Below are 16,342 nucleotides of genomic sequence, written 5' to 3'. Positions count from 1 at the left end.
GGGTAGTGGCTCTTCCCTTAATGCATAGCATTATACATGTCCGCAAGATGTGCTTGCATTATGGGAGATACTAAGACAAGGAGTGATGAGAGCTTGGTCCACCTTTACCATGAGTTGCCTCAGTCCTTAAGATATTTCAGGAGCAAACTTTGGTTGCTTACACTTGGATAAAAGATTAAACTAAAAATTTATTATAAACATGTCTTCTGAATGGAGTTTCATGACTGATTTTGGAGATCCTACCAATCCTTTTGGATGAAGAAGGATGACATTTTTTAAAGTGGATGTTCCTCTGTTGAATGTAAGATTTAAAAATAATGGTGTATTTGTTGCTGTCTCTGATGTTTTATGAACTTGGTTGGGACTTGCTGAGAACTCTGATATATATATATATGTGTATGTAGAAAGTATTTTACCTTGGGTATAATATATTTTGACTTTCTTGTCTGTTTGCTTACTTGGGAAATGGAGTAAAACCAGGTTTAAAATAGCTTGGTATCTTTAATATATATATATCTTCTTCTTCCTAACATGGAATTTAGGCCAAGTGGCCTGTACCAGTCTCATGCCATCTCTTTCTTGGTCTTCCGATTCTTCTTTTTCCACTTATTTTGTACCTGTATAATATTTTTGGTAGTCTGCTGTTGTCCATTCGATTTAAATGTTCTGGCCATTTTTGTTTATACTGTCTTATGTAGTAATTAATTGGTTTTATTTTCAGGGATTTCTTCATTTGTTTTGTGGTCCCACTTGGTATATCCAGCTGTTTTTCTGAGGAACTTCATTTATGCTGTTTGAATTCGTTTTTCATCTTTCCTTTTCATGGTCCATGTTTCGATTCCGTATAGTAGAGTTGGTTTTGACAAGACATTACATAGTCTGATTCTAGTGTGTTTTTGTACCAGGGATGGATTAAATATATTATTTATTATGCCATTTACTTTGACAAAGTTTGATATTTTAATGTCTACGTCTTTTTCTTCTTCGTATGATAGATCACATCCCAAGTATATGAAAGTGTTTACTTCTTCTGGTAATTAATTTACGGAATTGACAACGCATATAAAGTAAATTAATTAAAGATAACTTTAATGAATCACTTCTATATTTCGGCAATGTCACATTGCCATCTTCGGGAACATAAAGATATGGTATGTGCACTAAGGAACTAACAAAGCAAATGAGGAAGAAAATAAGAACTAATTTTGTTCCTAAAGTCCTAATGGTGCCCTCTTGCGGGCTAATTTGGTAGTCTTGGCAGTTGGGCTGAAGTTCTCAAAATGAAAGTCTCCCAAATTTGGGGCAGTTTCATGCACCCAAATTTGTTGAGGTTAGGAACGTTTTTTTAGAGCTGCTGAAGATTCTTTGAATAGTCTTTCGTATTTAAACTTGCTGCGATGGATTATTTTTTATTATTTTTTTTTTTTTGTCTTCTTCCAACGAATTTTATGGTGGGTATCTAAGGCATGGTCTGCTAGCCCAGATCGGCTGTACTGGTGAAACCGGATGTAGTCTTGGTGTTCTGAAATCCTGATATTTGTTGTTCTGCCTGTTTGGCCAAAGAAGGACAATTTGCAGCTGCAAGGGACCTGGTATACACCAGGTAGGTCTAGGGGAAGTGGTTGGTCTTTGGTAGAGCGGATAAGGGATGCCAACTTTTTATATGGTCTGTAACAGGAAGTAAGGTCATATTTTTTGAGGATATTAGTTATTTTTTCAGAGGTGCCCTGGATGTAGGGGATAGTGATAGACTTGGTTGGTGTAGTCTTTATTGTGGAGGGGGGGGAGGGGGGTTGTGGTTTATAGGCTTTAGTATTTTTTGGATTTTTTTGGGATTGTAGCCATTGGCTAAGAAAGTGTTGAGGATGTGGTTTAGTTCCATAGTCAGGGCCTTGTCATCTGAGCAGATTAATTTTGCCCTGTTATATAGTGTTTTTATCACCCCATATTGTTGTGAGAGGGGGGGGGGGGGATTGCTGGTGAATGTATCTGCCAGTGTGGGTGGGTTTTCTGTAAACAGAGAAAACCAAAGATCCATCAAGCTGGCGGGTGATTAAAGTGTCTAGGAAGGGGAGGGTGTTGTTTTCCTCTTTTTCTAAGGTGAACTGGACTCTGGGATGTTGGTTGTTTAAGTGTGTTAGGAAGGAGTGGAGTGTATCTGAGCCATGTGGCCAAATAGCAAACACATCATCCACATAACGAAGCCAAATAGTGGGTTTTTGTGGGGCGGAGTTTAATGCTTTCTCTTCAAATGTCTCCATAAAGAAATTGGCCAAGGGTGGGGAAAGTGGTGAACCCATGGCTGTCCCCTCTATCTGTTTGTAGAACTTTCCTTGCCAAACGAAATAGCCTGAGTTCATTGTGAACTGAAATAGGGCTGAGATATCGGGAGGAAACTTGGCTTGGATGAGCTCAAAGGTTTCTTTGAGTGGGACATTAGTGAATAGGGAGGAGACGTCAAAACTGACCATTATGTCAGTGTTGGAGTGCGAGGTTTTCTATACTGGCTTTAAAGTGGGCCGAGTTTTTTATGTGTGATGGTGTGTTACCAGTGTAGTGTGTGAGCGTTTTGGCTAAATGTTTGGCTAATTTGTATGTGGGGGAATCAATGCCATCCACTATGGGACGTAATGGCACATTTTGTTTATGTATTTTTGGGAGTCCATATAATCGGGGGAGGGGTCTAGAGTTATAAGGTTTAAGTTTGTTGGTGACTTCCACAGGCCAAGAAGTGACTTTCTTAAGGAGTCTGTGGATAGTTCTAATCTGAGAGTTGGTCGGATTATATTCAATGGGGAGGTAAGTAGTACGGTCTCGTATTAAAGAATTTAGCTTACCTTTGTAGTCTTTTTGGTTGAGTACTACAGTGGCGCTTCCCTTATCAGCTTTGGTGATTACTATTTTTTTGTTGTTTTTTAATTCTTGTAGGGCTGTATATTCGTTTTTGGATAAGTTGGATTTTGGAGGTTTGGCTTTAGTGAGAACACCAACTACATCCAGTCTCACGTTGTTGGCGATGTGGTTAGGCAGGTTGCGAATTCCACGCTCTATTTGGATCATGATTTCTTCAGCAGGTATCCTTTTAGGAGCTAGGGCAAAATTGTGACCACGTGAAAGTGCAGTGCGTGCTTCAGGCTTTAAAACTGCCGACGAGAGGTTGACTACTGTGTTAAGTGGTGGTTGGGGTACAGAAGTAGAAGTCTTTGTCAGGTTTTCGTATTTTTTCACGTGCCGACTACGTATTTTTTCGAATTCCTTTCTTGCCGATGTGCATGAGATGTCATGAAGTATCGACCATAGATCAGGGCCGAGTGTGTTAGAAAGCTCTTCCTCTAGCACCCGTACGGTTTTGTTTTCGTCGGCAAGGAGAACGCGCGTCGCGATAATTTGTTCTCTTAACTGGGCGAAGCTAGTGCGGTTATAAATGCGTAGAGCTTTCTCAGAAGTGAAACGGTGCTTTAATTTGACACAGTTGGGAATCACTTTGTAATACGGCAAATTGAGGTTGAAGATATCGAGGCAACTAAATCGTCTCACGTTCCTGAAACGCTGCCGGGATAACAAAGTGATCCCCAACTGTGTCAAATTAAAGCACCGTTTCACTTCCGAATTAGCCAAAAAAAATTAGCCAAACATTTAGCCAAAACGCTCACACACTACACTGGCAACACACCATCACACATAAAAAACTCGGCCCACTTTAAAGCCAGTATAGAAAACCTCACACTCCAACACACTGACATAATGGTCAGTTTTGACGTCTCCTCCCTATTCACTAATGTCCCACTCAAAGAAACCTTTGAGCTCATCCAAGCCAAGTTTCCTCCCGATATCTCAGCCCTATTTCAGTTCACAATGAACTCAGGCTATTTCGTTTGGCAAGGAAAGTTCTACAAACAGATAGAGGGGACAGCCATGGGTTCACCACTTTCCCCACCCTTGGCCAATTTCTTTATGGAGACATTTGAAGAGAAAGCCTTAAACTCCGCCCCACAAAAACCCACTATTTGGCTTCGTTATGTGGATGATGTGTTTGCTATTTGGCCACATGGCTCAGATACACTCCACTCCTTCCTAACACACTTAAACAACCAACATCCCAGAGTCCAGTTCACCTTAGAAAAAAGAGGAAAACAACACCCTCCCCTTCCTAGACACTTTAATCACCCGCCAGCTTGATGGATCTTTGGTTTTCTCTGTTTACAGAAAACCCACCCACACTGGCAGATACATTCACCAGCAATCCCCCCCCCCCCTCACAACAATATGGGGTGATAAAAACACTATATAACAGGGCAAAATTAATCTGCTCAGATGACAAGGCCCTGACTATGGAACTAAACCACATCCTCAACACTTTCTTAGCCAATGGCTACAACCCCAAAAAAATTCAAAAAATACTAAAGCCTATAAACCACAACCCCCCTCCCCCCCCTCCCCCCCCTCCACAATAAAGACTACACCAAGTCTATCACTATCCCCTACATCCAGGGCACCTCTGAAAAAATAACTAATATCCTCAAAAAATATGACCTTACTTCCTGTTACAGACCATATAAAAAGTTGGCATCCCTTATCCACTCTACCAAAGACCAACCACTTCCCCTAGACCTACCTGGTGTATACCAGGTCCCTTGCAGCTGCAAATTGTCCTACTTTGGCCAAACAGGCAGAACAACAAATATCAGGATTTCAGAACACCAAGACTACATCCGGTTTCACCAGTACAGCCGCTCTGGGCTGGCAGACCATGCCTTAGATACCCACCATAAAATTCGTTGGAAGAAGACAAAAATAATCCATCGCAGCAAGTTTAAATACGAAAGACTATTCAAAGAATCTTCAGCAGCTCTAAAAAACGTTCCTAACCTCAACAAATTTGGGTGCATGAAACTGCCCCAAATTTGGGAGACTTTCATTTTGAGAACTTCAGCCCAACTGCCAAGACTACCAAATTAGCCCGCAAGAGGGCACCATTAGGACTTTAGGAACAAAATTAGTTCTTATTTTCTTCCTCATTTGCTTTGTTAGTTCCTTAGTGCACATACCATATCTTTATGTTCCCGAAGATGGCAATGTGACATTGCCGAAATATAGAAGTGATTCATTAAAGTTATCTTTAATTAATTTACTTTATATGCGTTGTCAATTCCGTAAATTAATTACCAGTTATGTCTAACCAACGTATAAGTCTTACTACTACTGTTTACTTCTTCTAGTATTTTATTATCTATCACTATTTTACTTCTTATTGGGTTTTCTCCTTTGAATGCCATTATTTTTGTTTTTTCTTTAGATATTGTCATATTATATTGCTTTGAGATATCATTTAATAATAAGATGACTTACAAAGATCATTTAATTTTAATGATCTTTGTAAGTCATCTTCTGATGTAGCTAATACTATTTGATCATCTGCAATCATTTTCAGGAGGATATTGGTTCAGTGTCAAAGCTTCCCACCCAAAATAAAGCAACACATGGACATCCATTCTTAAGCAAGCAATGGCTGCACTCAGAAATGGAACAACAGGTCTATCCTGGACACCATATTGGCACCACAAGTTTTGGGCTCTGTTCCCAGATGATCGGGAAGGAGAAGACTTACTGTAACACCTCTGATCCTTGCAAGTAAGAACGTGAAGACAATCTCTTAATGGGTTTAATAGCTAAACAGGAATTTAAAAGGTTAAATTACAAATGACATATCCTGGGATATGAACCTGTGTGCAAGGTTTACTATGAGTTTAATTTTGGTGTTTTCTTTTTATTTTGAATTTAAGAGTTTTAAGCACTCTGAGTGTGTGAGAGAAGTAAGTAAATACACCCCCCCCCCACAAGTGGCTACCTCTCCCTGCTTCAGCATGTGAATTTCCTTGAAGACTATCACCAACAGGCTTCTAACTTTTCTTTGAGAAAAAGGAATGGAGGTTGCACTAGATGATTTTTCTGTATCTCTTGTTCCTTTGCTGACTCTAGGTAAAACCCAAGCCACATCTCCTAGTTGGTCACTTTTTTTCATCGTTTTCCGTGCTCGTTGCCAATACCATAACTTAAATGCTTCCATTCCATTAATGTCCTGATTTGACAAAGTCTGTTTTTGATAGTCTGGTTAACAATCTCTCACATGCATGAAAAGCAATACTCCAAACATGTTTAACATAAGTTTGAAATTTATGTTGGAGAAGAACAAATAAATGTTCTCATCTTTGTTAAAGTTTCTTTGGCCATTGAAATTCTACATCATATGCCTTTTTACTTCTATCATCTGCTAATACCAACACTCTATGTATTTAAAACATGTAACTTAATGTACTGTTTGATTACTGAATCAGATTCTGGCAGTAACTGGCTGGTTTCTACTCATGACCATGACTTTGGTTTTAGTAGTACTTCTTTTTTTTAAAAAAATTCCCTCCACAACCTCCAAAACTTTGCAGTTTTATTTCTGAATCAGTGATTACTACAATGTCATCTTCAAACCTAATTCAGGGAATCCTAAGGCCATTTCTAAGCATCAGATACTATTTCCATTTTTATATCAGTTATAGCTTCTTTATGAGTTAAAAAAAAAGTTGGGACAGGGAGCAAATCTGCCAGACTCCTCTCTTTATATTAGCAGTTTCAGAATTCCTATTATATTCCAAATCCAACTGCTTGTTCTGCATACATTTTTTTATTTTTTTTTTAGAAAAGTACCTGTTAACATATCTTTTTTCATAGATAGACTTAAAATAATTGCTGCTCTGGAGGATGAAAAGTTTGATGAAATTGGATATCTATCCAGAACTTGTCAATGATGTTTAATTTCAGTAGAAGGAAAAAACTATATTTATTTTTGCATTAAACCCCGTTACATGAAACAAAATTTATAGTAATCATTGATAATTACATTGTAGCTTACTTTTAGCAACTTACTATAAGTAAACACCTGTGGCAATAATTTTTTTCTATTTTCAATTTATGGGTAGGAAATTAAATATTAGTTTTCAATTTTGATAACAAGAATGAAGGCTGAATTTTTTTTCTGAATATTTTTATAGCAAAAAACATAATATTGCAAGTGCAACAAGAAACATAATAAAAAAAGAAAATAATTTTCATCATAAACTGTTAAGTGACAAAACACATTTAAAAAGTTATACATACTAAGATTTCCACATCCATCTACTGGATCATCAAAACTGCATCCATATGTAGATATTGGAACATATGCAGATTTGTAGATTACTCCACTAAGTTTATATTTGGTAATAATACCATAAATCACTCCTTGGTTTGGATATGATAAAAGGACCACCCTAGTATTTGGATGTAGAGAATAAGGCACTACCTATTACATTAATTAAAATTTTCATTAATACAGATACTGTTTAAGCAATAGCAGGAAAAAAAAAGACCAGAAATATACTTAATTTTATTCAAAATAAAAATTTCTTGACAATGAAGGGTGTCCATATTTCAGAAACCATAGTGACGATGATGGTGATATGATAGATATCAACTAGTTAAATAAGAAAGGAAGGATTCACAAATTAATTTTTCACAATTGATATATTTTTCAACATATGCTATATACCTGAATCCATGACAATGGAAAATTATAATGGCACTAAGTTGTTCCACCAGAGAAATAGTAAAGGGGTATAGATGTGTATAAAGAAAGGACTAGGAGACTTGAAGAGATGATTTATAACAACAGCTTAATATCTAATATAGTAATAATATTTTTAAAAATAATAATATTTTTGTGCAGTCTCAACTGCTATCAGAAAAAATACTATAAAAGATCAATGCATCTGTAACAGTGTTAAAGCCAGTAATGGAAGAAATTCTCCAGTTTCAGAGACCAAAAATAGAAAGCAATTAATCTTATCTATCACATTAAAAAACCCTATCACTTTTTTCAATTGGAAGTGAAGTAACAATCAGATGAACGGGGTGTCTGATCATGGAAAATTCATTACAACATGAACTCCCAAAAAAGTTCTAAACTACACAAGCATGATGCTATTCTGAAGGAAATCCACAATGACACTCTATCTGCTACAAGCAGTCTATTTGTCACAGTGATAGTTTACTATCTTATTTTATATAATTACATCAATGTATTAATAATAATTGACTTAATGCTCTTTGTGTTAGTTTAGTCTTTATTTCTTTTATGAGCAGGGTTTTATAATATCACATGTCATGATATCCTATTTCAGGTCTGTTGTGAAAACTCAAGCAAACAAATCCTCAACCCACCCATCCACAATGCAAATATACTATAAATTTATTTACAAAAAATACTTTCATGGGTAGGAGCCACATAAAAATAAAAACATGCAACAGCAATTCAGGAACAAAGTAAAGCAAGTCTTTGTATTACGTTTTGGTGGCTCAATTGTTTGTGCCATGTTTGTTTCAGTGCAATTTTATGAAGTGTTCTAATGCAAAATACCTCCACGTAACACATTACCCATCTGACTGTAGCACAGTTAGATGGGTGATGCAACAAGTCCCTTTAGTTGGAAAGAGATGAGTTTAATTCTTATCAATGTCATGCACCTTTCTTTTGAAGAAAAGATTTTCATCCAGGTAACTCTGATTTTACATTACATAAACTAGCCAGAGGATATAAAGTGAAATAAGATCAGACCACAGGAACATATAATAGGCCTGCAGTAGTTGGCTTGAATGCAGTGTGTTTGCACATAGGTCTAAGAGATCAGTGACTCAGAATTGCACTGGATATCTGGGTAGGCTTTCAATTAAAATAAGAAAAACTGATCTAGAGATAGAAAAAAATGTGAGAACCTGGATTAGAGACTGTAAAATTGGAACCTATAGATAGGAAGCTACCTATGTAAATCAGAGGGACCAACCTCCCCTCTATAACTAGTGCTGTATTTACACTTTTCCTGAGACAGGCTGGGCCCAAGATGCAAGAGTGATCCAGAGCCCTTAAACTGACCCTAATTTTTGAGGTCCCCAGCTAGATTCTACAGTCCATCTATAACAGTAACCCATCAACCAGCTTCTAAAGTGATGTCAAGAAATAACTTTTATTGGCTGATGTTGTCTTTGTTCATGTCTATGTATTTATCCAGTTCAAATTTAGAGAATTTCTTATCATCAAGAGAGAGAGATAATGATGATTCAAGTCTGAGGAGCAATGGTAAATGAGCGACCTTCTCTTCCAGCTAATTGTCACTGTGTATGTAATAAATGCATTATTACAATCAAGTTGTCATGCATGTATAATTGAGATATTTAAAAAATCATGCCTCTGCTTTCCAGACTGATATATTTTTTTGCAATTTTTACATAAAATTATTTTGTAGAGCAAAAACAAAAAAAATTGAAATTTTTTGCGAACAGTTAATTTTAGATTTATGAAGTGCAAATTTTTAATTTGTTATTAAATTATAATAACAAATTAGTCAGCATAAATAACTCTTGCAAATGCATAGTCAAGTGTTAGGCTCAAACTTACAACTTATACACTGGGTGCTACAACATAAAACTTTTGTATGTGACCCCTTCCCATGAAAGTTGTAAACCTAGAATATATTAGCACTGTGGATAGTCTGAGATTTTTTGGACTATTTTTATTTTTCTTTGTCATCATCATCATCAAATTCCTGCCATGTACCCTCAAGGGGAGTACAGGATATGATAGTACTACATGAAAAAATTACATCATTACTAACTTCCTATCTACAATTTTCCTCCAAATCAGTCTGTTACTTGTCAAGACTCCAACATTATCAGATCTTATATTTCTATCATCTAAGGCACTTTGTACCGTATCAATCCACCTATATCTTGGTCTTCCTCTGGGTCATTTTCCTGCCAACCTGGCAGAGAACACTTGTTTTGATAATCTTTCCTCTCCCATTCTATTTAAGTGACCATACCACCTGAGATTAGCTCTGCTAACGCATTCCTGGATGCTGACAATGTCAAGTTCTTTCCTAATATCCTCATTTTTAATATGATATTGCCATTGATGCCATCTGTTCACGCCTCTAATCTTTCTCAGGACTCTCATATCTGCGGTTTCTAGTCTTTGGTCAAGTGTTTTACTTCTGACCCAGCTCTCAGATCCATAAGTTAAAACTGGTTTGAACACTGTCTTGTATACAGCTAATTTAGTGTTCTGACTAATTTCTGACTAATTTTTCTTTGTATGTTTATTTTATTCATAACATAAATGAAAATATGAAATACAGAAGCCCTACTCTAGAGACGAAACAAAACTTTTTTTCAAGTCATTTCAGGTCTCTAATAAACAGGGCAGTGACCTCACATTAGGTAATGAATTCATCTTCCATCTAAAGACATATGCAAACATCGGAGCCTATAGTGGGATTCAAACCCACGGTCTGCTGGTTGGAGAGTGAATACTTTAAACCACTCAGCCAACCAGACTGAAAAAAGTATTTAGGGTATCAACTGCCCAACTCCTACTATCTAATACCTAAAACTATGGAATAATTTCTCTAGTAACAGTACAAAAACTGCTACATAGATATTAAGATAGTTCATTCTATCTAACTACAGAGATGAAATCATTAATAAATTTAGTTTAATCCTTTATCCAAGTGTGAGCAAACAAAGTTTGCACCTGAAAGTATCTTCAGGACTGGGTAAGGTGGTACAACAACGGGCAGTTCGTTGCAAAGGTGGAGCAAGCTAACATCACTGCTATCTCAGTATCTCCCATAATGCAAAACACATCTCCTTGCAGATATGTATAATGTTATGCATTAATGGAAGGGCCACTACCCAGACTAATTTTGACCTTTATTGAGGTCTCTTCAGTGGGAGCCAGGCCCAAGTGGAGATACCAAGCAGAAGCATTAGCAAGGTTATCTCTACCTATAGGAGTTGCCAAACGGTGTGCCACCTTTTTATTAAATTACTCTGGATTTAGAGAAAGACGTTGAAAGCTTATTTTTCACTTGGTTAGACTATAATAAATTAAGTTTAATCCTTTATCCAAGTGTGAGCAAACAAACTTTGCACCTGAAAGTATCTTCAGGATTGGGTAAGGTGGTAGAACACTTTGCTTGCTCACACTTGGATAAAGGATTAAACTAAATTTATTATAGTCTAACCAAGTGAAAAATAAACTTTCAACATGAAATCATTAACTACAGAGATAAAATCATTATATACATTTGCAATAACCTAAATTAGTGTTTCCCAATGTTTTTTGGATCATGCCTCACCTCAAAGATTTTGATGCCCCCCCCCCCCCCCCCCAGCATAATAGTCAGCCAAGTTCTGAAAAAGGATAATATAAATGTGTACTTTAAATAAAAAAGGAACATAGGTAAAACTGTTTTTAATTTGACTTTCTTCAATGAATATAAATTTTATATTACACTTTGTATATTATAAAACATAAACGAACTGAACTCATGAAAATAAAATCCAAGTTAATGAGATCCTTGAGCTTGATGTCTGCTGCAAAGAGTTTTTATTTGAGGTACTAATTTAGTCATTTTCAATCTCAAATTCCCATGGTTTGTGATATCCAGATGATTTCTTTTTTTCAGTAGCAAGTCATTTACAGCACTAAAGCCACATTCAACTAAATATGACAACAGGAATGGCAACAGTATTTTTTTTTGCAAAACTGTTGAATTTCAGTATTTTGTTTCTGTCTTGTATGAAAGCCATGCCATTGTTCCTTTCATGTTAAATAAATTTTTAACAGACTCATCATTTTGCTTTTCTGAGAATTCTTCTTGATACTGTATTTATGTTGACTGCTGTACTAGCGATGTCAGCTTTTATTCTCAGAAAGTCAGGGTTGCAACATCGACAATAGAGCTTCAAAGAGAAACTCTTTGATTCCAATCTTTGAGTTTCTTATTCAGCTTTGAAGTAATGTGGGAGTAATATCCCCTTAATTTAAATAATATTACATCGCCGAAGTAAAGCCTATTGGCTCTTTTATTTAAGTAATTTATGGGTGCACCTTTTTGATAACTCGTATAGTAAAGTACATAAGTTCTTTACGCTATAACGTCAGTATTACCTGATCTACCTACTCACCGATGAAACTTCAATAAAGGTTGAAACCGGTCTGGGTAGTGACCTTCCACCATAATGTATAACATCATACATCTCCTAGGAGATATGTTTTACATTATGGGTAATACTAAGAATAGCGATCAGAACTTTACCCACCTATGCACCGAGTTGCCCTAGTGTTGAACTACATGCTTTAGCTTATGCAACAATCCGCCAAAACTTTTATAGTTTACTATAAAAGTTTCGGCGGATTGTAGATATTCGGCATGAAACTCTTTGATTCCAATCTTTGAGTTTCTTATTCGGCTTTGAAATAATGTGGGATTTAATATCCCCTTCATTTAAATAAGACTTGTTTATTTTAGTGTGATGATTTATTATGAATATTAAGTAAAATACTAAGACAATTTCTTGTCCACTGAACTACTAGTGCAGTAATGGACCAAGAACAAATGGGATGAATGATTTTCACTGCTCTCTTTTCCTAAATATTGTTCCTTTTCTAACATTTGTTTATCATCAAGGCAGTCATCTTCCTGTGTAGTAATACAGTCTAGTCACTGCATAGCACACATGAAGGATACTTCTCATATCCTAATCCCACACTTTATTCAGCACATACAAAGAAAAGATGGCATGTGGTCATCATTATGATAAAATGACCATGTACCATTTTCTGCAATTCAGACGTTCCTTTTCAACAGGTCATTAAAAATTAAACTGAAACACCTCCCCCCCCCCATTCACTCTCATAAGATTGGTGCTTCCATTTTCAGTGTTCTTGGGTTATTTTCAGAGATATCTGGCAAAACTTTTGAAAATAAAAACAAATACCAGTATTCTGCTGACTCCAGGTCAATTTGCAATAAAAACAAAAATTAACAGTAATATTAAATAATAATATATGCTAGAAATACCTATATGCTCAAAGTTAGTGATATCTGTAGCTATATGATTTTAAAGAACTTACCTTCGTTCCATACTGTTCAGTAAAAGAAACATTACTCATATGTGTGACACCTTGAAAATACTTTTCTTCATTAAAGTCATTTTCATTCAAGAAGTACACATAAATGTCATAGGACAGCACTGACAGTGCACTTTTACATGGATATGGTTTAGCATCTCGAAAGGAACCAATATTTGCATGCTGATATTCCACTCTTGTAATTGCATGATTGTAATATAAGTGCAAGAAAGGAGATATATTTACAGGAAACTCCATGTTGCAACCACCAGGAATAGGTGCTGAAAACAAAAAAATATCACTATTATACTGAATGTTATACTTTATTTATTTTATTGCATGCACATTGTAAACAATGCTTGCAAAAAGAATCCCAGAAAGTCACATGCTTCTTGAAGTACTGGTTCAGAGCAGTAACATATTTATCAAATTTTCATATAAGTGGGTGCAATGGGAACACAGGAGGGTAACTGAGAATATGGGTCTCAAAAATAGGAATACAAGCAGAAAGAAAGACAATGCAATTTACAGACAAGAAAGAAATCAGCACTGATCTATAAAATAATGGAATGACTAATGTCAGTGGAAGTAGTAGTAGTAGTAGTAGTAGTATGAACTAAGGCATAAATAAGTATTTATGCCTTAGATTCTATAAGGCATAAATACTTTCAATATAAATAAGGCAAATAGTTGATTAAAAAACTGGACTGGTTGGCTGAGTGGTTAGTGTGCCCACTCTTCAATCAACAGACTGTAGGTTTGAATCTATGCATGAATGTCTGTAAATGTCTCAAAGTGGGAGATGAATGTCACTGCCTGGTGCAAAACCACTGCTCTACTTATGGAGTGTTAAAGTGGCTTAAAAGAAGTTTCATGTCTGTTCTCTAGAGCAGGGTTTCAGGATTATGAAAAATAAATAAATAAAACAATACAAAATTTATATAAATAATTAACAAACCCTCAGCCACCTCAGAATACTAACATATTATAGGTTTACAATCCATTTCAATGGGTGGGAGTCACATAAAATGACTCCACAGAATAGTTCTAAGGATGATGTGACATATTCACATTGTCTTTAGCAACATGGCACATCACATCATTCTATGCTATGGAGTCATGTCATGTCATCCTAACTATATAGTTAGAAGGCTGTGCAATGAAATCATCCTAACTATGATGGTTAATATCATACAGAGGTGACAGATTTTTTTTCCATAATAATTAGGTTTTTCATCCTTCAGATAGACAAAATAGTCTGAGAACAGAGTAAAATTCAGCCACGAATATCAGGACTTATAATGGACCTGCAAACTGCTTGAGGCAGGGTAGTGGTTAAGCAGGACCATGAATATGGGGAATGCACTGTCTCCAGGCCCTGCAATATTTAACTCTCTTACTGAAGTAATTAATATTATTAAAATATATAAATCTTTCTAATTTTTTTCCTTTTATATTTTGTGCAGTAAGAACTCTATCCTTTGGAACTAGCCAGCCTGAGAGTTATACATTAGGACCTTACAATTTGTACAACTTTTCATGTTTCAAATAAGCAACATTCTAACAACAAATCTGAACATAAAATCCTTCTACTTTTATCATTTTTTGTAAAGTTTTTAAAATTTATTCTCATCAGCAGGGTATACATAATAGGGTATTCAAAATAAGGGATGTTTGGTTATCAATAACAACAACAAAAATTATTCAAAATACTAGAGGACTTCAAATGGAGTTATGCACCCCCCCTCCCCCCATTCTAGAAACCATTGCACAACCCTGCGGTTAAGGCTAGTCTAAGAGAATAGGAACACTGGACCTGATTTAAGAAGCTTAGAATAATATCAGAAATCTGATCTATGAACTAATATTGGAAAATTGAATTCTATCACCATATTAATATTGGAAAATTGAATTCTATCACCATATTAATATTGGAATCCCAATATTAATAAGGTATCTGGCAAGCAAACCTGCAACTGGAGATGGAAAAGTTTTAAAATCACTTGGAACTAGCCAACCTGAGGCTAATACATTAGGACCAGTAATTCCCTCAACCCTTGCCAGCTGCTATGAACAAGAGCAGCAAATCAAAGACACACATAAGTTTTGGAAGAGAGAAGTAGTGTGAATAATATTAAGGAAGAATTGACTGAGTTGAAAAATCAGCTGAAGAGTGTATAAAGGAAAATTGGAAAATTAGAAAAGCCACTTAGGAGTAAAAGAATATGAATGAAAAGGAGAGTGTGATGGTGAAGAAGGAAGCTATGTCACAATGTTGAATGAAGATTGACATGTAAGGATATGAAAGTCATTTTGCATCTTTACAAAGCTTTGATATGATCACACCTGGATTACTGTTCACAGATTTAGTCTTCTGGTTTCCAAATGGATAAAGAAGCTGTGGAAAGGGTGCAAAGAAGAGTTACAAAGATGATATTCGAATCATGAAATGTGGATTATGAGGACAGATTGTGAGTATGTGGACTGCAGACACTGGTAGACAGAGAGAAAGGTGATATGACAGATCTCTATAAAATTTTGAGAAGGCATTATAGGATATTGGTTGATAAAGTTTTTCATTATATGGAGGCTGGGGAGAGGACACAGAGTCATTCATGGAAGTTAAGTTTGTGTGCAGTTACGAAAGGGGTAAGAGCTTGATTTATCTCTCCGAGCTGTGAGTGAGTGAGAACAGTTTGCTTGTTGAAGTAAGGAGTGCATCTTTTTTTTTTTTATGTTGAGCCCACAAATGAGAGATTGGTTGATCAACCTATAGTACATTGGTACTTTGTATGGGTAGTGGTTTGGGAAAGAAGGTATTTGTTCACATTTCATTTATATGACTGTATATTGTATTCCTTGGGGAACATAACAACAATAGTTGCAAGAATGAAGGAGGAGGAGAAGAAACTTGTTCTGTGGGTTTCAAGGTGAACTGTGACGGGATGTTGAGCAGCAGCTGCTTAGCATTGGCTTAAACCAATATAGAAAATGATGGTACAACATGACAAAATTTCATGCCGGCTGGGGTGTTGCCCGGTTAAACAAGGCCCCCGTTGTTTTCGCCAGGGAACCAAGGCAAACAGCGAAAAGTCAGCTACTGGAACAAATCTGAAAGTACACCCCAACTTAACACCACCAGAGTTAAAGATCGGTACTATCGACATAAGAAGCCTGAATGGCAAAGAAATGAAGCCAGCTGAAGAATTAGATAAGTACCAGATCGACATAACAGGGGTGACAGAAACAAAAAAGACAAAAACTGGTGAGATCTTTCTGAGCAATAAATACAAAATGTTATATTCAGGAAATGAAAATCAAGGAAAAGAAGGAGTAGCCATA

The 16,342-nt window shown here is 36.1% G+C and overlaps 1 protein-coding gene across 1 annotated transcript in view; it reads right to left on the bottom strand.

The window, feature by feature from the left end:
* LOC150092772 (transmembrane 7 superfamily member 3-like) overlaps positions 1 to 16,342 on the bottom strand; it is a 133,079-nt gene that overhangs the window by 106,504 nt on the left and 10,233 nt on the right. The window contains exons 3-4 of the mRNA XM_090414784.1: positions 13,004 to 13,281; positions 7,150 to 7,333 (exon numbers count right to left, since the gene is read on the bottom strand). Of these exons, the coding sequence (XP_090270910.1) occupies positions 7,150 to 7,333; positions 13,004 to 13,281 (462 nt within the window). The remainder of the gene's footprint in view (positions 1 to 7,149; positions 7,334 to 13,003; positions 13,282 to 16,342) is intronic.

The sequence above is a fragment of the Typopeltis vanoorti genome, chromosome 25 (assembly GCF_054136105.1).
Source record: "Typopeltis vanoorti isolate ZY-2024b chromosome 25, IOZ_Tvanoo_1.0, whole genome shotgun sequence".
Classification (NCBI taxonomy): domain Eukaryota; kingdom Metazoa; phylum Arthropoda; class Arachnida; order Uropygi; family Thelyphonidae; genus Typopeltis; species Typopeltis vanoorti.
This window is presented reverse-complemented; position numbering and strand designations above follow the sequence as displayed.